Source organism: Thermobia domestica, chromosome 7, assembly GCF_964235325.1.
Source record: "Thermobia domestica chromosome 7, izTheDome1.hap1.1, whole genome shotgun sequence".
NCBI lineage: Eukaryota > Metazoa > Arthropoda > Insecta > Zygentoma > Lepismatidae > Thermobia > Thermobia domestica.
The window spans coordinates 163,083,291-163,105,914 of record NC_137460.1 but is presented as its reverse complement, the minus strand read 5'-3'; the positions used below and the strand labels follow the sequence as shown (position 1 = coordinate 163,105,914).

The window sequence follows — 22,624 nt, the reverse complement described above, 5'->3', positions numbered from 1 at the left end:
TTACAAATAAAAGCTGTTTTTAAGAGGCTTATTTTGGACTTTTTGTTGTACTTACAAAACTGCCTCTGGCTGTACACAAATCCACCTTGAGAACAGTTATGAAAATTCACAATGTATACGTTTCATACTATCTAGAAGAAATGAAATTTTAATATGTTTGAAACTATGTGCTTAAAAAGAAATGTTCGAAATGGGTAACAGCATCAGTTTCCAGTAATAATTATAAACTTTTGTAATTTTATTCGGTATGTGACCACATAAAGAAGATTTTAATTTTGATTGTTTTACAGTAAAAATATTTTGTGAAATGTAACGGAAGCTCTGAATAGACCTTCTTTGTGAATTTCTTAATATTGATCGATAGAGGTGAAGAATAGTTTAATGTTTGTACTTGAAATCCAAAATATAGTTTGGCTACTACATACATTTAAAATTATAGTATCTACTTACTTAATTTCTTAATGACTGAAAATTTTGAATTTAAGGTTACTTATTATTAATAAACATACAAAATATCACATAACTAGATACGTAAACACACACACACACACAAAAGAAATCCTGGCGATACAAGTAGTTGATGGGGAAATGATCCCAATCGTGTCTTCACTGTTCGCCTTTTCCGGTTTTGCCTTATGATTCTTATCACAAGAAACGTCAACCAAAAATTGGTACTTAATGATTTGTTATCATAAGGCAAAATGGGAATTCCCCTTTCGCCTTACAATAATTTTGATATATTGGTAGCCCTGCTTTAGCAAATATAAATGTAATTAAAATGTTCAAGAGAAGGATACTGAAAAACTGGAAAGAAATAAGTTGCATTGAAAAAGAAGGTAACAATGTAATGGATTCGAAATCAGAACTAAGAATTAATTATCACAGAGCAGGGGTGGACTGGCAAACTTTGGTCCACCATCAAAATTTTGACCCATGAATCCGACCATTATGGCTCACGAATCCGGATTTTCGACACCCTACTGCAATTCACGGGAACAAAGTTATAACTAATTACAAAAAAAGAAAAAATAAAAAATAAAAGAAAAAGAAAGAAAGAAAGAAGAAAAGAAAAACGGCACAAAAACATAGTCCTACAAGTTCTGGAGTGAGTGCGTAAGTGTTTGTTTTTGTACGTAAAACAGTAGAATCTCTTTTAACATTATCCACCTTTCATGTATTTTATTTCTTTTACCTCAATATAAATCGTTTATTCTGCCTACAGAAATAGAATTGTAACTCCTCGAAAACAACTTAACTCGGATCAGGAACGCAGAAAATTTTTGAAGAGTGAAAAAAGTCTTCACCGACGCTCAATACTTGTGTGTAAAGAAAAGAGACAAATTAAAATGATAGTTCTCATAATTATGTTCCATTTATTGCGTAATGAAAACATGTTTGCACAGATTCCGATTCATAAAACTTCCCAGACATCAATCAGTCTGAGCCTAACGTTCCACAGTATGCAAAAAATTTCAAGCAGAAAATGTACAACTATACTTAGTCAGACAAAAATATAAATGAACTCTTTCACAACCTAAAGGGAGGATAGGTTTATTTGGTAAAGTTGACATTAAAAAAATACAACAAGGATCTTGCAATAGGAGTACAATACAGAAGGGTAACCAGAGAGTGGAACGAAGAGCTGGACCTTCAAACCATATCCTGCCAAATAGAGTTCGCTTATATGTTAATTAAACTTGTTTAATACTTACATACAGCCAGGGACGTGAGTGAGCAGGAATTCATTTCGGAGGGAAGGCGTCCAAATTCAATATGAGGACAAATTGTATTAAAATTTGTAATATCGCCCCTAAAATTAGACGAAATTTACGAAAAGTTGTGATTTCGGAGAGGGGTTTTCGGATCCCCAGGCACACCCCCTGCCTACAGCAAATGAAGAATATAGTATAAAATGAAGTACTTTTTTTAAAAAAAAATGAACAATGCTAATACGTTAAAATAGTTGAAAGAAATGATTGCCGGGTAGCCAGGTAGCCAAGTCCGCTCTTGCCAGTGGGATAAATTACTGAAAAGGCATAAGAATTAATGTTTATATTCATGTAATTAGATTATTTCTATGTATTTGCGAAGGTAGAGCAGGAAAGGGAAGGGATTTTAGAATTTTTGTGTAACTTTGTTTTCTGTAAGATGATTGATTATTACGAGTCAATCAGGTAACAGGTTTCAGATGAGATGTCACATTTAAAGATCTGTACGTTGCTCAAGTAGTTTCACACTGTGTATGATGAGTAAAAGTTCCTGATTAGTACTGAGTTCGTCACTCGAAAGTGTATAAGTGCAAGTGTGTTTAAGTGTGTTAAATGGCTATATCTTTCATTGCATATAAACGAAGGGGAAGGTTACTGTGTTAGGAAGAATATATTTATCGGATAAACTATTGTCGTGAGTCAAAATAATATTGCAATTGTAGTGAAGGGTGTAAGGTTACTGTTATTCTAATTTGTGTTGAATTTGAATCTTTATCTGGTGAATACACACATCCTCCACACTTTTGGAGGCCTCTACAACAGTAAGGACGCAAGTGAGACGGATGGTGCATCGCACATCGAAAGCAAATTAGTGTCGAATACTATGGTCAGCATATCATGTATTTCTATCAAACAGAAGAAAAAAGCTACATGGAATTCAAAACTTGACTTCTTGCAAAGGGCTTTGTTTCGGAAAAGAGCTGAGATAAGTATCACATCTAATTACGTAGATTATTTTCAAAAGATGTAATGATCATAATGCCGTTTACAGCAATTTGGGTGGCGTGTTGTTTGCAACGGTGTTGTTTGCCACGACTCGATTTTCGTGTTGTTTGCCACGAAGTATTTGCATTCCGATCTTATCATATCTTATTATCGTGAAAATTTACTCACATCTGGAGTAAGAGGAAGGGTTGCCAGGCACCTCTGTTTTTGATCCTCTGGAACAAGTGGTAAATGTTCTCGCCTTTGGGACGAGAGAGGTCTCATTAGAGTCGCTGTTGAAAGAGAACATTAAACTCAAAACAAATGAACATAGAACATCATTAATATCACAATAACTTAATAAATTGATATAATTGCATTTTCTCTTCTAACGGAGTTTTAATATTATCTCCTGTTGTATAATTTTCTGTTTTCAATTTCAGTTACGTCCTACCCTTATGCCGTGTAAGCTAAAGGATGGTAATGATAAGAATGAATGAAAAATAGTGTAATGAAGAAAATGGGAGGAAGAAGAACCCCGAGAAACCTCATACACACTGTGTTTGTCCACCACAAAATCCACTTTGCGCGAGGAAATTCTGAGTGCCTTGTAAAGTTCAGGAAACACAAATATAACATCAATTTATAAGTTTTAGTGTGAAGATCCGAGAAAGTAGCTGCACAGAGACTGACTTATATACTTGTTTCTCTTTGACAAAATTACAACTGAAGTCATCAGAGTAGATTGTAATTAATTTCTTGATTGCGACACTGTCATTTAAAGTGTTTACTCTGAGAATTGCTTGAAAAGTCAAGTAAATATATCTCATTTCTGTACACCGAGAATCCACCTGAGATACGATCTTATGTACGATTACATCAAAAAGCCAATACTTTAAATTGTTCTTCTCTGATTTCTTCTCGGAGTGGTTCAGTATCAAATGCGGGATTCAATTTCTTACATTGATATGATCTAGATTTTATCTTCAAACGTCCGAGAGAATTAATGGTTGTAACTTAGAGAAATGTAACCTACCCGTTTCTTCTGCCATAGGTTTTATAGTCTTAAATCGTACACAGGGCTCCCTTGTGGCTATGTGGATAGCGTACGCGCCTTTGGTATGGGAGACCCGGGTTCGATTACCGGTGGAAACTCATGTGTATCGGAAACTATGTTAAGTTGTAGGCCCAAGGCTCATAGTCTTCTGCTGAATGGGATGCTTAACTCAAATCCACTCCAATTCGTGTACATTCCATCTTGTTTCAGAAATGCTATGGAGGGATTGCCGACCCTTGTATTTTAATAATCTCTGTGGGACAGATTTGATTTTCAGTCTTAGCGTCCCGTTCAGCATCGAGGCTATATGAGACGTGGACCTACAATTTAACGTGGAATCCGAACCAAATAAGCTCCCGCCAAGAATCGAACCTGGGTCCCTACGCTTACCGCTCATCCACTAGGGAGCTCTTTGTGTGGACTTGAAAATACCTCAGTAACTATACATAAGTCACTAAATTTTTGTATTACCAATAGACTAAATTTTTCTACTTTCATCAAAGGTGTTTAAAAGATCGCTAAATCCAGATCTTTAAATCTCATTTTAATTTGATATATATATATATATATATATATATATATATATATATATATATATATATCGCGTATCGCGCCCCCTCTAGAAGGTTTGGGTCCCCATTTATCGGGATTCCTATACCCCCCTTATTGTTAGTCCTGATGATATGCCTAGATTTAACGTTGGCTACACAGTCGAACACAAACAAATTGTAGGCTATATCAATTTTGAAAATGCACTTGGAGAGTTTCTAAGCAAACAAATTATTATATTGAGTGCTTGAACTCACCTTGAATAAATTTAACTGTGGCGTTAACAGCCGATAGCGTAGTAACCCAATAACGTGCTTGGGACAATTCGTATTGTATTCATTCTGTTTATAATATAATAGATTTGATCATTATAATATGCTCATCTGGCAACCCTTAGCTTATAAGTCGATTTTGTATAAGTCTTCACGATTGTGATATAAGATAAGCTAGAGAGAACAATACCGTGGCAAACAACACCAAAATCGAGTCTTGGCAAACAACACGTAATAGCAATTTGTTATTTTACATGGTTTAGGAGATGTGATAATGAATGTTAATGTTGGAAATACTGCTAAAAGTCGTGAAATTAGGAGAATTTGTAGTAATCGCGACTACCAAAAACTGTTGGTCAAGTGTCAAAGGTACGAAAACAAACAACTATCGTTTTAAAAATTTCTCGCAACTACGTCATTTTAAGAAGTATTGCCAACTGTAACAAGTATAGTGTAATGTCCAAGAGGTCGGGCACCCCAAAAACATAACCTCAGTGCAGAAAGGGGGCAATCACTCCAGCAAATAACAAGAATATTTATTTTTAACAGTTATAAATTCATCAAATTAACATATAAGAACAAACAAATTATCTCATTGCGTTAGAGCATGTACGATTTATTGAACTTTTAGATCATGTCTCTCCGGTCTTCATAAAATAACCAACTTTTTTTTTTTTTTTTTTTTTTTTTTTTTTTTTTTTTTTTTTTACATATACTGAGTAAACGTTAATGTTATTTTAAATGGTTACCTCGTTCAAATCCTCAAATATTTGGGCGATGATTTGATTATTTTCTATTAATTACTTTTAGTTTCTTGCTTGATATTCATATATACTTTCTTTCAGTATGCTTTTTACTAGACTATCCAGTTATTTGATGATAATACAAACAGAGTTCGGTGTTTTCCGTTTGGCAGATTTGTCAATTGGCAGATTTGGTAATTGGCAGATTTGGTAATTGGCAGATTTGGTAATTGGCAGATTTGGTAATTGGCAGATTTGTCAATTGGCTGATTTGTCCATTTTCACGATTGGCGCATTTGGTCATTTTCGCGTTTGGCAGATTTGGTAATTGGCAGATTTGGTAATTGGCGGATTTGTCAATTGGCAGATTTGTCCATTCTCGTCATTGGCGCATTTAGTCATTTTCGCGTTTGGCAGATTTGGTAGTTGGCAGATTTGGTAATTGGCAGATTTGGTAATTGGCAGATTTGTCCATTGGCAGATTTGTCCATTTTCACAATTGGCGCATTTGGTCATTTTCGCGTTTGGCGCATTTGGTAATTGGCAGATTTGGTAATTGGCGGATTTGTCATTTGGCGGATTTGTCCGGGTCCCACGGTATCAACATCGTTTTATTTTCTGATTTGGCTCGGTATTAACATTAATATTTCATTTTGTTTCCTTTCTCATTTCATACTTTTACTTTAAAAAAAAAAATGACTCACCGAACAGGGTTTGAACCGTCGACCTTAGGTTTTATATTATTCGTTTGGCAGCTGTTTTACTCACTATTTTTTTTTTAACTGGCTGATAGCTTTTTTGTGTTGTAGCATGTAGAGAGACAGTAAGAGAAGTTTGTTACTCACGCATTCCGATATCATTTTCCATGATTTACTTGGCGTTTATGTAAACCAATGTTCTGCATACAATTATTGAGAGGCTGCAGGGAATATCTACGTGTATTATAGTTTCATGACAGAAAAAGACGATAAAATATAAAAATGTTAACTCCATCTGCTCCCTGTACCTGTATGCTGAACAGAGTTGGAAATAGTTTATATCGAACACTCATACAGCAGTATAATAAATACCGTTTATTACGTAGAATTATCGTATACAATATACTTAATAATAATAAAATAAATGGAGCACATTTGTTCTTACCCTCTGTACGTCTGTCCTGGTTAGACGTTTTCAGCAGAGAAAATAGCACGATACTCCCATAAACTTTCTTCTCTCAATACTTTACAAATAACGCTCAATTCCAAGAACTTCAAGTCACATAAATATTATTAGGTATTCTGCCTTTCGGCAGGTCCTGGTACTAATGAAGTTTTTTTTTATTTTTTTTTTTATTTTTTTTTTATTTTTTATTTTTTTTTTTTTTTTATAGATTTGGGCCTGGAAAGGTTTCTTCCACTTTTGTCGATCTTCAGCTTCCTCTTTTAACTCCCAATATTTTCTCGTATCTTTCAAATCATCGATCAGCTGTGTTCTTCTTCTTCCTATTCCTCGCTTCCCTTCCATCTTTCCTTCTATGGCGGTGTGAAGACAATTTCTTCTCAAGATGTGTCCAATACAATTGGCCTTTCTACGAAGAATGGTGCCTAGAAGTGTCCTCTTCTCTCCTATCCGTTTTAAAATATCTTCGTTTGTTGCTCTCTCTGTCCATTTTATCTTCTCCATCTTCCTCCAACACCCCATTTCGAAGCTCTCCAAATATTTCTTCTCTAACTTCCGTAATGTCCAAGTCTCGGAACCATACAGTCCAACGCTCCATATATAGCACTTGACCAACTTCTTCTTAAATCCAATATTGAGCCTGCTAGTTAAGAGTGATCTTCTTGTTGAGTGCTTCTTTAGCTATGGCAATTCTTGACCTGATCTCTTTGGTGCAGTAAGCGTCTCTCGTCAAAATACTTCCTAGATACTTGAAATTATCGACCTCTTCAAGTTCTCTTTGTTCTATTCTGATTCGTACGGGCGTGTTTCCACGGGATATTCTCATGACTTTTGACTTTTCGATGTTAATTTCCATTCCATACAGTTTTCCAGTGTCAACTATTTTGTCAATCATCTCCTGTAGTCCTCCTTCGGTTTTAGCTATTATAACCGTATTATCTGCATATCTGGATCTTGTTAATGATCTGTCCTCTAATCTTAAAGTCTCCAGTTCCCATTAATGTTTTCTTCATTAAACATTCACTGTAAATGTTGAATAATTGGGGCGACAAACTACATCCTTGTCTGACTCCTCGTACAATCTTCACACTATTGGTTTCTTCTTCTTTCAAGCGCATCTTCACTCGTTGTCCTATGTACAGGTTTTGAATGAGTCGTCGATCTCTCCAGTTGACTCCGATTTCTTTAAGTATTTTCAGAAGTTTCGTCCAATTGACTCGGTCGAAAGCTTTTCGCCAGTCGATGAAGCACAAACACAATTCTTCCTTTACATCAAGAATTCTTTCTGATATAATTCTCATCAATCCAATAGCACCTCTGGTGCCTTTTCCTTTCCGGAATCCGAATTGATCTTCTAACCTCTCATCTATCTTGCTTTCCAGCCGCCCGTTCAGTATGCATGTAACGATCTTTCCAGTGTGGGGAATCAGGCTAATGGTTCTGTGATCGCTGCACTTCTTTGCTTGATTTTTCTTGGGCAATGCAATCATTGTAACATCAAGAAAATCCTTTGGCCATTCTCCACTCAGGTAGATCTTGTTAATAAGTGAGGTCAGCACTTTCATTATATTGTCTCCTAACTCCTTGAGCAAATTACTGGTATATCGTCGTCTCCAGTGACCTTTCTCCTTCGCATGTCTTCAATTGCTTGTATTACTTAACTTTTCAATATACTGGATTCTTTTTCGTCGTCATCCACCTCTTCCTCTTCTTCGATCGCAGTATCTTTCGGGCGGTTTTTCTGATTATACAGATCTTTTATGTATTCCTCCCAAATTCTAAGGATTCTTTGATGGTCATTGGTTACATCACCTTGTTGATCTTCGATGCCGAACGTTCGTATACTTTTGTTAGCTCTCCCTCCTAATTCTTGTGATTTTTGGTACATCAGATCATATCTGCCGCGCCATTGAAGTTCCATTATTTCTTCACATATCTGCTCCATGTGCATTTCTCAATTCATTATTCAGCCTTCTGTATTCATTGATGTCCGTGTTTTTTGCCCTTCTGCGTTCCTCCATTTTCTTAAGCATTGCTTCAGTTATCCATGGTTTTTTCGGTGCTCTTCCCATCCTACCAATGTTATTGTGGAGTGTGTCAAGTAGAATCTGTTTAACTTGTCCCCAAGTATTCTCTATATTGTCAACCATATCTCCCATTGCACAGAATATTTCTTCAATCTCTTCTTTTACATCCTCGTCGATATTTCTTAGTCGTTCTAAGTTCCACGTTCCAAGTTCCCATGCTGAAATGAAAGTTATTATTTTCTCCTCTGATGATTCTTCCCGGAGTAGTCCCCACCTGGAGATCCGCCTCAGGAAGAACCATCATATTTATTTATTCTCCTCCTTCGTCCCTTCTGCGAAAAAGATAATGTGGTAGTATTCCCATTTCCTTTCCACATCTCCATGCCATTGACCATCTAGTGGTTCATCCGCCTTTTAGTACAGTTTATCCTTCTAAGGACAAGAAGGGCCCTGACCTCCACCCGCTCATCCGCCCTCCGAGAAGGCCATTGGTAGAAGCTGACTCCTTATCCCGGGAGTCGGTCGGTTCCCACCTACGTTGGTCCCGAAGACGTTGCCCACTTTCTCCCGCGAGGAGGTGTAGGTTGGAATTTTTCCTTCGTTTAGGATGAGACCCAAAGGCTTTTCTCAAACCTCTCCAGTACTTTTAGAAAGCACATAAATATAGGCTACTGACATTTTAAGAAGACATGCAGTTAGAAGAGCCGCTCTCTTTCTTTCAGTTTGCGGAACACTGTTAATTTTAAATGTGTAGAAGTTATTAAATATTATCTAACATCAGAATTATTTTTACATTTTAAAAAATAAAACTGCCCTTACCCCGTGATGCTACGAAATTTAGCTTTTTTCTTTAACGTCCCGCGAATATGCTCCAAGATTAAGGGAGTCGGTGATAATGAATGCAATGGTGGAATGAGGTGAAAGGAAACGGGAGAGCCCGAAGAAAACATGATATTCGTTCAGCACGAAGCTTACTTTGCGCAAGGTGGGATCGAACCAGGAACCCGCATCAGTGTTCCACACACTTTAAAAACACCTAAGAAAAACATCATTTTTCAATAGCTGCATAACTTAGAGCCACACGTCACACCGAAAAAAAAATAACCGTTTCGAATTTTGCATGGTTATTTATTTAGTTGTTCCTTTCATAATCCCGAAAGTACGAAATTGTTGCACACAAGAGTATGTACATTGTATTTTCTTAACTGGGGTGACTTTGGCATCCTTGGAACTTTAACTAGATTAACTTTTTCTTTAATGTTGCTTGTTTGTAGCACTTTCAGCTACCCAGGTCATGAACAAATTCAAGACCAAGTAGAGTCTACATCGTTTTTTTTTTTTTTTTTTTTTTTTTTTTTTTTTTTTTTTTTTTTTTTTTTAAACGAGAAAGAAGATTTGGAAATTCAAGTAGTGTCAGAACTTTACGAAAAAGGAAACGACTCACTGTTGATCCAGGTACAAATGTGACGGCTGCAAGTTCTTCAGGCACAGACGAAGATGAAGATTTAAACTTACCTTCAGATGATCAGTCAAATGCTGAAAATTAAGCCACTACCAGCATGGACACCTACCTATGAAGCTCCAACCGAACTTACTCTTCATCTTGGGAAATTTGTTCTAGTATCATTCAAAGGGGGTTAAAGAAATGCACAAACCTATAAGTATGTTTATGTCATCAGAGAGGCCCTTGAGGACGAAGAATTTAGGGTTACAGGACTCCATTCCAACAATACAAAAAGTGTGTTCAGTGTTGTTCAATCAGACCAGTCTACAGTTGGACTACATGACATACTGGCAGTATTATCTGATCCAGTTGTCCAAGTCCGAGGATTGGCACGGGAAAAAGATGAATTTACAATGGACATTAAAGTGACTGCTCTTCTATTCCGGGTTCTACCTACTTTTGTTTTTGGAAGAGGGATGATGAAAGTAACTGTTTTTTTGTATTCTAGGTTAAAGTACATTCCTGTAGCCACGCGCTAGAATAACTGCTTTGTTTTCTCTTTTTTAGTTCAAGGTCCACATCTTTGTACATATTTTGTGCATTTCTAAATTTTTCTAGAAGCACAATAGATCCCTCAATGCAGTACATGTATTTTAATTGTCATATGTGATATAAAACTGAATGTGCCAAAGTCACCCCAAATTCAGAAATCTTTGTAACTTTGCAGTAAGCCATCAGAATTACATGAGAGTTTTGACTTTGGCACCCTTATGATGTATTATGTTCATTTCTGCAAAGAAAAGAGGGAGTGCCAAAGTCAATACTGTTGTAAGATTGGCATGGTGATAGTTGTTTCTTTTTCCTAGGTAATGAGAAGTCCTACTTTTAAGACTCGAATATCCAATGATACAGTAGCCTTCCCTCAGTATTTATATATCACAAAAATGCCATAGCTTTATCACAGAAAAAGTTATGAACGAAAGTATGCATGAAGTATGCCAAAGTCACCCCCACTGACAGTATTGGCATGTTTTCTTGATTCACAAAAGGCACTAACTGTCCCTATTATTGAGATGGACGTGGCCAACTGTATATGTTTTTTTATCTTTCATGTGACTTGTTATTACTTGCCGTTCGATGTTACTCAGCGAAAAGACACTCCGACAAAATTTCTCACCTGCCACTTCACCAATTCATGATAGAAAATTATCTAACAGCCAGGAAGAATTGAACATGGTCTTGGAATTCTTAAAAAAAAATGAAATGCGCATTTCTGCACAGTAACACTGGACACAACGAACACCACAACTACATCTCCTGCTTCTGCAACTTGAACAATGAAGCTAAACTAGTAAAAACTGACACTATGCACCTGTCGCTTCTCGATGTCCTTGCTATACAACAATATGTTGCCGCTGACGATTGTATAATTTTTTTTTTTTTTTTAATATACAATATTGCGCTAAATTCGTTGTACAAAAGCAGAGGAGTGATTCCTGAGAGTAAAACAAACAAAAAAAGTCCTAATAAACATAGGGCGAAAACCGCGTCATTTAAGTGTTATAGGCTGCCGAAAGCGTGGGAAAACAAACTTTAGACTATTTCACTAACTATTGAGCGTAGACGTGATGCGGCATGATATCGTCAAAGGATCCTAACCTGCTCTATCCAAATTTGCCGTTTTCAAATTTGTGCAGTGGTGGCGGAAGGGATTTCCCAAAGGACGTTAGGGATTCCCGGACATCTTATAACGTAAATTGAGTGGACAAGAGCATGTAAAAGACGTCTCATTGCCTAGAAATAATACTACGTGGCAGATCAGTATTCATACACGCAGATTAAAAGATGGCGGATGAAGTAATAATTACTGTGCGTGGTTGCATACCTCCTCAAAAAGTACTAGTAAAAACGTTGTACAAGAATTCACTGGAAACGTCACCTGGCTACAATATAAAAATACGTACAACACAAGCTGATAGGTAACAGAAGATAAAGAAATTCCGATTGCTGATGTGCTCATATTAATGATATCGCAACGCTTCCAATTTTACTACTACAGGAATTGAGCAAGAACTACTATTAAAAGACAACTAAAGAACTCGTAATAATAATAATAATAATAACTGTTTGAGCACATTTGTTTTGATGTGTAGGTACGCGCAAGTGTTCCCTTCCCCCAGCATTCTTGAGTCTTATCCAAAACATATTCAGGAAATATGAAGAGGAAAGTCCTTTTAAGCTCCATATTTATTGATTAAAGTGTATTCTCTAATATTGGTTTAATATAAGTTATTTCCTTTTTTTTTTTTTTTTTTTTTTTTTTCAAACATCCACTATCAATGTACGTTTATACACTATTTATATACAAAACTTCTTCACTCATGTCACTGAACAAGAGATAAATCGAATATATAGCATGTGCTGTAAGCCATGAATGATATCATTAACCCGAAAAGAAGGAAAAAGCAAGAAAATTGCATATATTCATGCACGCAGTTAAACAAAATTATTTAATTAAGTAAACTATGCATTATTTTAAAATGGAAGATCTTTCTTCGTTCTTTTCGAGCTTGAAATTTTTCTGACTTCATTGAAATCTGAAATGGTGCTCGCCAAGTTTTTCTAAATAGAAAGCATTGCTACCGCAAATATTTTCTGCTTATTTTCGTTAGGATACAGAAACACCTCTCTTCTTCCACAATATGCATTTTGTTAGCATTTCTTTGTATGAATATAAGGGGCAAAGAGTCCATTTTCAGTAACCACGTATTTTTGTCTGCTGTTCTACTACAAAGAAGCATGAAATCTAAGGTTTTTTTCTTCGAAAATGAAAAAAAAAATATTACTTTAACATCCCAGCAATTTAGGCTAAAGAAGGCAGACGAGTATTGAAAGTGAATCATTTGAGGTTAATTTTTTTATACTCTCCGCTGGAAATCGAACACGGGATCATGTGCACGAAAGACACAGAGCTAGGAATTAGACCAGTAGTAAGACATTTTCTGCTTCGAGGCTCGATCGCCTCCTCCCCCCTTCCCCCAGAATAGGATATATTTTATTTTAAAAATAAAAACTATAACAAGAATTTTCACCTTTGTGTCATAAATGTAAAATAAAACGGCAAGGTTCTAGAACACAGGTCCCTCTTCCCATTAAGCTGTAACAAAGACAGAAAACAACGTGCCCTGCGGAGCTCAAACCCGCCTTCACTCGCTAACGCTACCTTGGCAATACTATACGAATTTAATATTAAACTTTGATACAGAAAGGAACCAACCTAGCTACTAACCTATATGGGGGGACCAGTGTTCTAGAACCTTCCCAAATGAAACCTATTGACTTCGAACGACCGCTCTCCTCCAAACATTCAGCCTGGATCCACCCCTGCTACCACCAGACGCGTATTTGTTCTTTGCGAGTTTCTGTTTTGTGAATAACTTCTTTCTTCTAAGCCTCTATATCTCACCCACTCTATCAATTGAGTCAAGCGCTGCCAAGCGGAGGAATTCGTAACTATTACAGAAGCTGACTATATACCAGTGGCAGAAAAAGGTGCAACTGGAAGGGAACAATACGGGAGGATACCAGCGACGCAGGAATAAATTCAGTTCCTCATGTTAAGAGATAGGAGCTCGCTGCCATATGCTCAATGTTACTGCTTCCAGTGGCAACGCTCACTGCAACTGGAAATGTAAATCACTCTCTTTCTTTTAGTTTTTTTATTGATTTTTTTAGAAATGCATCAATACTGTTTTATGCTCAACAGCAAAGGTTTATTGTTTACTGATACACTACTTTAATACCTAAAAATATCTTTAGTATTAACAAAATATCCGGTTGCATAACCATGCAACATATAGTACCAACCGCCGTTGATATGTAGATTTTATATTATTTATTATTTTTCCTGCCATTGCAAAACGTGGGTTCCTGTCACCACGGCATGGCGCGTCCTCAGGTTGCGGATCGAGGAGAAGGTCTCTATATATAGAGGTTAGTTGCGAATATACTGAATAAGCAGTCCCGCACAGACGACTAGGAGTGGTCCCCCACCTTGCGGGTTTGGGTAAGGCTAACTACCTCATCCTGTAATAAAAAATTAAAAAAAAAAAAAAGCACTTGTTCAGAAACATTCACAAAAGCCTCGGACATGAGATTTGGAACATGGAATATTAGAAGTCTTTGTAGGGCAGGCGCGTTAAAATCCGTAACGAGTGAGTTAGAGAAATACAGGATGGATCTAGTAGGAGTTCAGGAAGTTAGGTGGGAAGGAAACAAAAATCACCAGTTAGGAACAGGGTTTTTCGTTCACAAACGAATATTACCAGCAATTAAACGGGTTGAATGTGTTACTGACAGACTTTCTTTTATTTCTCTTAAGGGATGGTGGTGTGACATTATTGTTTTAAATGTACATGCTCCAACTGAAGATAAGGGTGACGATATAAAAGTTTTTATGAAGAAGTGGAACGGATATCTGACCAACTCCCGCGATACCATATGAAAATTCTATTAGGAGATTTCAATGCGAAGGTAGGACGAGAGGATATTTTGAAACCGATTACAGGGAACGAAAGTCTGCACAAGGAAAGTAATGACAACGGTGTTAGACTCGTGAACTTTGCAACATCCAAAAACCTAATCGTGGAGAGTACAAAATTCCCACATCGCGACGTTCATAAATACACTTCGACATCAACAGACGGAAAAACACATAATCAAATTGATCACGTTTTAGTAGATAGAAGAAGGCAAAAAATGAAATGAAATCTTTGTTTTACGTCCCACGGTTATGCCGGTTAGGCTAAAGGAGACGGTGATGATGACTAATTAATGAAATGGTGGAATGAAGAAAGTGGAAGGAAACGGGAAAACCCCGAGAAAACCCACGCACACGGTGTTTGTCCACCACAAAGTTCACTTGGCGGGGGCTGGGATCGAACCCAGGACCCCAAGCACCAGAGGTGAACGCTCTACCACTGAGCCACCGCGGCCCCTATAGAAGAAGGCAATCTAGTATAATTGATGTCCGGTCGTTTAGAGGGGTTGATTGTGACACTGATCACTACCTGGTAGTAGCGATAATACGAGAGAGATTATCGTTGAATAAAGGTAATATTCAATGCCTGAAAACGGAGAGATTTAATTTAAAGAAATTAGAAGAGAGCTACGTAAGAGAGGAACACCAGATTGTAGTTTCGAATAGATTCTCGGCTTTAGAAGATTCGGAGTGCACTAGTGTTGAGGATACTTGGATTAAAATTAAGAGATAGCATTAAAAGTTCAGCAATAGAAAAATTGGGACATGCGGAAATACGTAGGAACAAACCATGGTTCGACCAGGAATGCATTAAACTAGTAGAGAAGAGAAAACAGGCAAAATTACGCTGGCTACAAAATCCGAATGAAATAACTACACAAAATTTCGCAGATATCAGGCGGGAAACTTCCAAAACTTTTAGAAGAAAGAAACTGATTTTTTGAAAACTAAAATTAAGGAACTCGAAGATAATAGTAAAAATAAAAATATTCGGGACATTATAAGGGAATCAGTGAATTTAAAAAAGGCTATCAACCTCGTGCTTATATATTAAAGAAAGCTGACGGAACAGTTCTCACTCATACGGATAGCATCTTAATTAGATGGAAAGATTTCTTTGACAATTTGCTGAACACGCAGGCAAAAACTAATGTGCCTGGAGAAAAGGAGATACACACCGCAGAACCGTATATTCCAGAACCCAACCGAATAGAAGTAGAAACCGCTATAAAGAAATTAAAGAAACACAAATCTCCGAATGTAGATGAAATTCCGGCTAAGCTAATTTTAGCTGGAGGCGAAAAATTGTGGAACAAGATACACAAACTCATTCTCCTTATCTGGAACAAGGAAGAATTGCCACAAGAGTGAAAAGAATCAATCATTGTTCCAATTCACAAGAAAGGCGACAAAACTGACTGTAATAATTATCGAGGCAATTCTCTTCTGTCAACATCCTATAAAACCCTTTCAAATATTCTATTAGCAAGATTGACCCCATATGCAGATGAAATTTTTGGAGATTATCAGTGCGGATTTAGACGAAATCGATCAACTATCGACCAAATATTTACCATTCACCAAATACTCGAAAAAAAAAAGTGGGAATACAATACCCCGGTACACAGGGTTTGCCCAAGTGGGCCCAGCCCGAAAAAACCCACCGAGTTTTTTCGGGTTGGACCCACCTGGGTTTTTGAACTTTTTGTCAATATATTATTGGTACAACTAAGGTGATCACATTGAAAGTTATTTTTTATCAGATTTTGAACTTTGGGCGAATTATATGTTTCACGTTAAGATAGGCAACAACATTCAACATAAGACTTTTATAAAGTTCTGAATGCACTGAATGAATGAATGAAAAAAAAAAAAAAAAAAAAACAATCTTAGCTTGAGATAATTATAGAGCAAATTAATGCGTGGATTATGCGTATAGCCTATTTGAAGTAAAATAAGCAATTTTATATTTTAGTAAATACTTTCCGTGAACAGTGTGCTTCCTCACCCGGTGCCGCCGAGGGATGTTATCCAGGGTTTGAAAAAATCCGGGCTTTTTTTAAAAAAAGCCCAATCCACCTGGGCCCATATGCGTTTTTTCGGGTATTTCGGTTTTTTTTTCGAAATATTTCAATGTCTTTGACGTAAAAGTGTTAAAATGTTATTTATATTTCAAGATTGTCATTGTCACAACTTGCAACAATTTTCTACTTACTGCTGTTTTGAAAAAATGGCCGCCATTTTGAAATTTTACATTCGATCGCCGAGAAAATCTATACAGCAAATTTAGCTTATCTCGTACCCTGCAATTAATTGTATAGACTGAAGATGATTAAAATCTTAAGATGTGCTATAAAAATGCTCTACAGGAAAACAATATGCAAATTATTTAAATCAGTGGTACAATCTACTTTCAGTATTTTTCGCGCATTTAGCAATATTTATTTACATGGCTGTATCTGCCAAAATTACGTTCGTTAGTTTAATCTGATGAAAAGCTGATTTTTCTCCTTGTGTCGTGTGTAATTGTCAGGACCAGATTTACATTTTTCTAAGACCTGGACCAAAGCACAATTCTGTGCCCCTAGCCTCTGAAAAAAGATTATAGTTCTTGTTAACTTATCTAATGTATTGCTGAAGAAAAGGTTAGTCATCTTCCCTGTGTTTGCAAATGTAGAAACACTCAAAGCCATCTTTTATATATATGTACGGTATGTATGTATGTTCCGGAGAATATCCGAGTTTCCATCAAGTGCAATGGAAAAAGTAGCATTGCAAATTTCGCTCGCTATCAAGTCGAACAGGGTGGTGTTATAACTTCCTCGAAAGTGTTACATGCAACAGCGTACTATTCATTCACTAATTACAGGATTCCCAGCCAATGTCAGAATTTTTTGATTTTCACTTTTCGAATAAGCTGATATTGATAGCAGAAATGGAACGGAGTTAAAATACGGGACATTTCCCTGTCCCGACTAAATTTACGGGGACGCGGGAAATTCGGGCCCAAAAACGGGACATTCCCGTTTTTTACGGGACGTATTCCACTAGTACGGAAATTTGAACTCAGCACTTGAAATAGTAAGCGTTACTTAGTCTTCGGAACCCCAAGCATTAAGCTTCTTAAATTTGACAAGAATTTTTACGCTATTGCTGGTGTTGATTCTACAGAATGCTTATTTGAAGAGTAGCAACAAATGACTGAATTAAACTGTTATTGTTGGAAAACCAAATTTTAGTTGAAGAACCTTGTGTTTTACATCAAAGGTAAGAAATAATACTAATAGTTTTACTAATGTATTTACATACGGTAGGTACCGGCACCTATGGCCTTAAACCCGTCAAACGTATGAGTGATAATGTCCCTCGGTGTCGCCAAGTCGACGAGCATACTATTCACGGAAAATATTTTCTAATACAAAATTGCTTATTTTACTTCAAATAGGCTATAAGCATAATCCATACATTAATTTGTTCTATAACTATCTCAAGCTAAGTTTTTTTTTTTTTTTTTTTAATTCATTTAGTGCATTCAGAACTTTATAAAGGTCTTATATTGAATGCTGTTGTATACCTTAAAGTGAAAGCCTGTAATTCGCCCAAGGAAAGTCTAAAATCTTGTAAAAATTACTTACAATGTGATCACCTTAGTTGTATCAATAATATACTAACAAATAGGTCAAAAACCCAGGTGGGTTTTTTCAGGAGGGTCCAACCCGAAAAAACCCACCGATTTTTTTCAGGTGGGTCCAACCCGAAAAAAACCACCGGTTTTTTTCGGGCTGGGCCTATTTGGGCAAACCCTGATGTTATCCCTCATTCCGTTGACGGGTTTAAGGTCATAGGTGCCGGTACTAACAGTAAATATGTAAATATATTAGTAAAACTATTAGTATTATTTATTACCTTTGATGGTTAACAAAAGTATTGAATATAATTTCAGTAGTTCAGTAATTTCAGTAGTTCAGTCATTTGTTGCTACCCTTCAAATAAGCATTCTGTAGAATCAACACCAGCAATAGCGTAAAAAATCGTGTCAGAACTAAGAAGCTTAATGCTCGGAGTTCCCAAGACTACGTAACGCTTACTATTTTAAGTGCTGAATTCAAACTGCACAATTAATGGAAGTTTCGATGTACCACAGTACAGCAAGCTGCATTTTCAGGGAAAACCCGTCGTGAAAGAAGTTTTTGATTTGATTTGATTTTAGTTTAGCGTCCCGTTCAGCAGCATGGCTATATGAGACGTGGACCTACTGATTAACGTGGAATCCGAACCACATGAGCTCCCGCCGGAAATCGAACCCGGGTCTCCAGCGCCAAAGGCGCGTACGCTAACCGCTTAGCCACGAGAGAGCTCGTCGTGAAAGAAGTGATCGGGAAATTCCCGCAATTGAACCCACAAAGCATCGAAAGTAAATACTTCAAAAATAAAACTATTTATTTTAAGCTGGAAGATATTTAATTTCATTTAAGACATTTTGAAACATTTACTTTATAAAATATGAATCATACGCCTATCTTAGTTAATCGTTTTAAATTAATTTTCAGAAAAGAACCGTCTTGCAACAAGTGCCCGGGAAATTCCCGTAATTGAACGCACAAAGCATCGAAAGTGAACTTCAACAATAAAACCATTTATTTTACGTTGAAAAATATTTATTTCATAGAAGACATTTTGATGAATTATGTCTTTGTTTTAAATTAATATAGCTATTTGGTATTCATATTTGGAGAATATCATTGAGGCTCCTGGGATGAGTCGATCTACATTTGTTCGCTTTTTTGTCTGCCTGTACCACACAGTGTTCAACTTTCAGTCTTTCAAATTTTCAGGATACAAGTTGGAGACACTAAATTTTCTGTATAGATTTCGGCGGCATACCAACGTAAAATTACAAAATGGCGCCTTCTTTTCAAAATAGTAGATATCCATGCTACAAAGGACAGTTTTTCGATCTTTCAAGTTCAAATTTTCAGAGTAGAAACACGAGAGACTAAATTAGCTGTATATTATTTTGGCGGCATAAAATTTCAAAATGGTGGCCATTATTCAGAATAGCGGGTATCCGTGCTACAGGGTGCAATTTTCGGACTTTTTAAGTTGAAATTTAGAGGATAGAAGCACAAGACATTCAAAATTTGCTGTATAGATTTTTTCGGCTATCCAGTATAAAACTTCAAAATGATGGCCACTTTTTCAAAACAGCAGTGAATAGAAAATTGTTGCAAGCTGTGACGATGACAATCTTGAAATATAAATCATATTTTAACAATTTTACCCTAAAGACATTGAGATATTTCGAAAAAACCAAATTAAACCGAAAATACCGGAAAGAAAACCACGTGGGCCCAGGTGTTTTTTTTTTTTTTTCAAAAATAACCGGGTTTTTCAAACCCTGCCGGTACATCAATTGGCTTAAGTTTAGAGTTGCCCCTCCAGTCTGAAGGTGCCCTTGGACTTTGCAACATACAAAATACAGTGCTCAAAGTATTAAAAATTTTTACATTTCACTTGACTTCAGTACTCCGTGGGCTTCACAAAAATTTAAAAGGTTTTCTTCATTATTCTTGCGCATCCGTTACACCTGTTCGCCACATTCGCCATATTTTACAAGCACCATGCTGCTGTAACCTTCCGCGAATGCTTCCGCATCCAGCAAATAGTACTAACTTCCACATATCTTTTCTCGCATTAAACATAAATATCCTGCCGAACTTACATTCCTAAACATCAAATAAAAACTTCAAATTATCATTTCTTACCTCATTTCTTTTGTAAATTTTCCTGATTTTTATAAAAAGCGGAGGGGTAACTCTAAACTTAACCCCATCAATTATTCATTAATTTCAGAAAGGTGTACGATTCGGTTAGAAGAGAAACATTATACAACGTTCTTATAGAACTTGGAATACCGAGAAAGCTAATTAGATTAATTAAGATATGTTTAAATGAATCCCAAAGTAAAGTCCAGGTAGGAAAATTTTTGTCCAGGTAGGAGCTTTCACGTCGGACATGGCTGAAACAAGGAGATGCGTTGTCACCATTAATATTTAACTTTGTGCTGGAATACGCTATAAGGAAAATCAAAGATACCAACCAGGACCTAGAGTTGAACGGTATTCACCAGGTTATGGCATATGCTGATGATGTAAATTTAATAGAGGATGATAGGAGAATAGAAAGAAATGCAAAGATCTTATTAAACGCTTGCAGGGACCGTAATACGACAAACTGTGGATGCGTTAGAACATTAAATCATACTTTTGATAAAGTGGATACTTTCAAACATTTAGGATCAATATTAACAGACGAAAATCATATCCACAAAGAAATTAAATGTCGATTAAAAGCTGGGAATTTGTGTTACTATTCGGTTCAAAACCTCTTGTCGTCGCGAATTCTGTCGAGGAATTTGAAGCTTAAAATATATAAAACGATAATCATGCCTGTTGTCCTGTATGGTTGCGAAACCTGGTCCCTTACTCTGAGGGAAGAACATAGACTGAAAGTATTTGAGAACAAGATCCTGAGAATTTTCGGACACAAGAGGAACGGGAATGGGGAATGGCGGAAACTTCATAACGAGGAACTACATAATTTATACGGTTTACCCAACATTATTAGGGTCGTCAAGTCTAGGAGGCTTAGGTGGGCAGGTCTGGAAGCTAGAATGGAAGAAAGGAGAAACGCTTCCAAAGTCCTGACTGGAAGACCCATCGGAAAACGACCATTAGGAAGACTTGGGCATAGATGGGAGGACAATATTAAGATGGATCTCGCAGAGATAGGAATATAAAGCAGAAACTGGATCCAATTAGCTAAGGATAGAAATCCGTGGAGAGCTTTTGTGAACGCGGCATTGAACCTCGGGGTTCCATAGGCCATAGAGTTAGTTTAGTTAATGATAATTTTTCTTGTCTTTTGGAAATGTACATTCAGTCGTTTTCTTTAATTTCTTGGGCCCCGCTATAGCTTATTTAGCTTATACATAAATCCGGCACTGCGGGGACAGACTAAGTGCGAAAGAGAACACTGGCAGGATTACCCAGACACCCATATTAAATCAGTCCAGAGTTTTTGATTTCTATATTGAACATGTTTAATTTTTTTGGAGTGTGAAAGTAGACAGACAGCAAAATGTTGCGCATTTGAGTCTCTATGATTATATTCAAGTTGTGGTGTCTTAACCTTCACTTACAACAAAATTTTTGTATTTTGAGATGGGCTGACCTAATAAACGCATTGATTAGCGTTTCACCGCTCGTTTATACTGACCTACTGAGACAACAGGTACAAGACTTTACAATATTACTATTTGTGAAAATTGTGTTAGCTCCGCTCAACCTCGAGACCATTTAAAACAAAGGTAAAAATCACGTTAACATTTAACCGTAGGCCATGCGTGCACATTATTTTTTAAAAAAAATCTTCATGACAATATAGCACTAATAACAACTGAAAGCCACTGCAAACTAACATCCATTGTTTATCACATTACCAAACTCACCAAGAGAACGATAGACACGCTGTTACGTTGGATCATATTTTATTTACTTCTCCAATTTTACAACTATATCATTAAGTTCATATACTAAAAATATCTAATATGTATAGTTTTACTTTAGCCTTCTTTATATATCTGCATGGTAAACATTTTCACTTATCACAATTACTTTCCCTTTACCTTGAACTTCAAACCTCCTGCAATTGTGAATTATTGTATTTTGGCCACAGAATAAACTCAAATTTCAATACGTATTCCTCCCCTCTGCATGCTCCAATCACTTCACGTTGAAAAGTAGTAGTTTTTCATTCATAATGGAGTTCATTTCGTTACAGTCTGCGTCAACGCAACGCAAATTTGCGTTTTGTCTTTCTGATAATAGAAGTAGCTGTTATAATTCTTGTGCATGTTTTGAGTTGCGTTTCACTTCGTAGGTTTTGCAAAGGTTTACAAGGAATATTCCATAATGTCAAAAGTAAAATATGAAATAAAAAAGATCAGAAATTAATGTTAGTAAGTAATCACAGATGTAGGTTACATTCCGTACAGTGTCTTGACAAAAAATGTCGAACGCAACGTAAAGCAAAATCGCAATAAGCCATTGTAATAGTTGTGCCGATTATCAAAAACC

General features: G+C 36.5%; 1 protein-coding gene across 4 annotated transcripts in view; it reads right to left on the bottom strand.

Annotated features, from left to right (window-relative positions):
• LOC145690551 (protein CutA homolog) overlaps window positions 1–22,326 on the bottom strand; it is a 106,880-nt gene extending 84,554 nt beyond the window's left edge. For 3 of the 4 annotated variants that reach the window (XM_081765542.1, XM_081765544.1, XM_081765541.1), the window contains exon 1: window positions 21,997–22,167. In XM_081765542.1, the coding sequence (XP_081621668.1) occupies window positions 21,997–22,032 (36 nt within the window). In that variant the 5' untranslated portion in view covers window positions 22,033–22,167. The other variant, XM_081765543.1, reaches the window with a different exon arrangement.
• Between the last annotated feature and the right edge of the window lie 298 nt (window positions 22,327–22,624).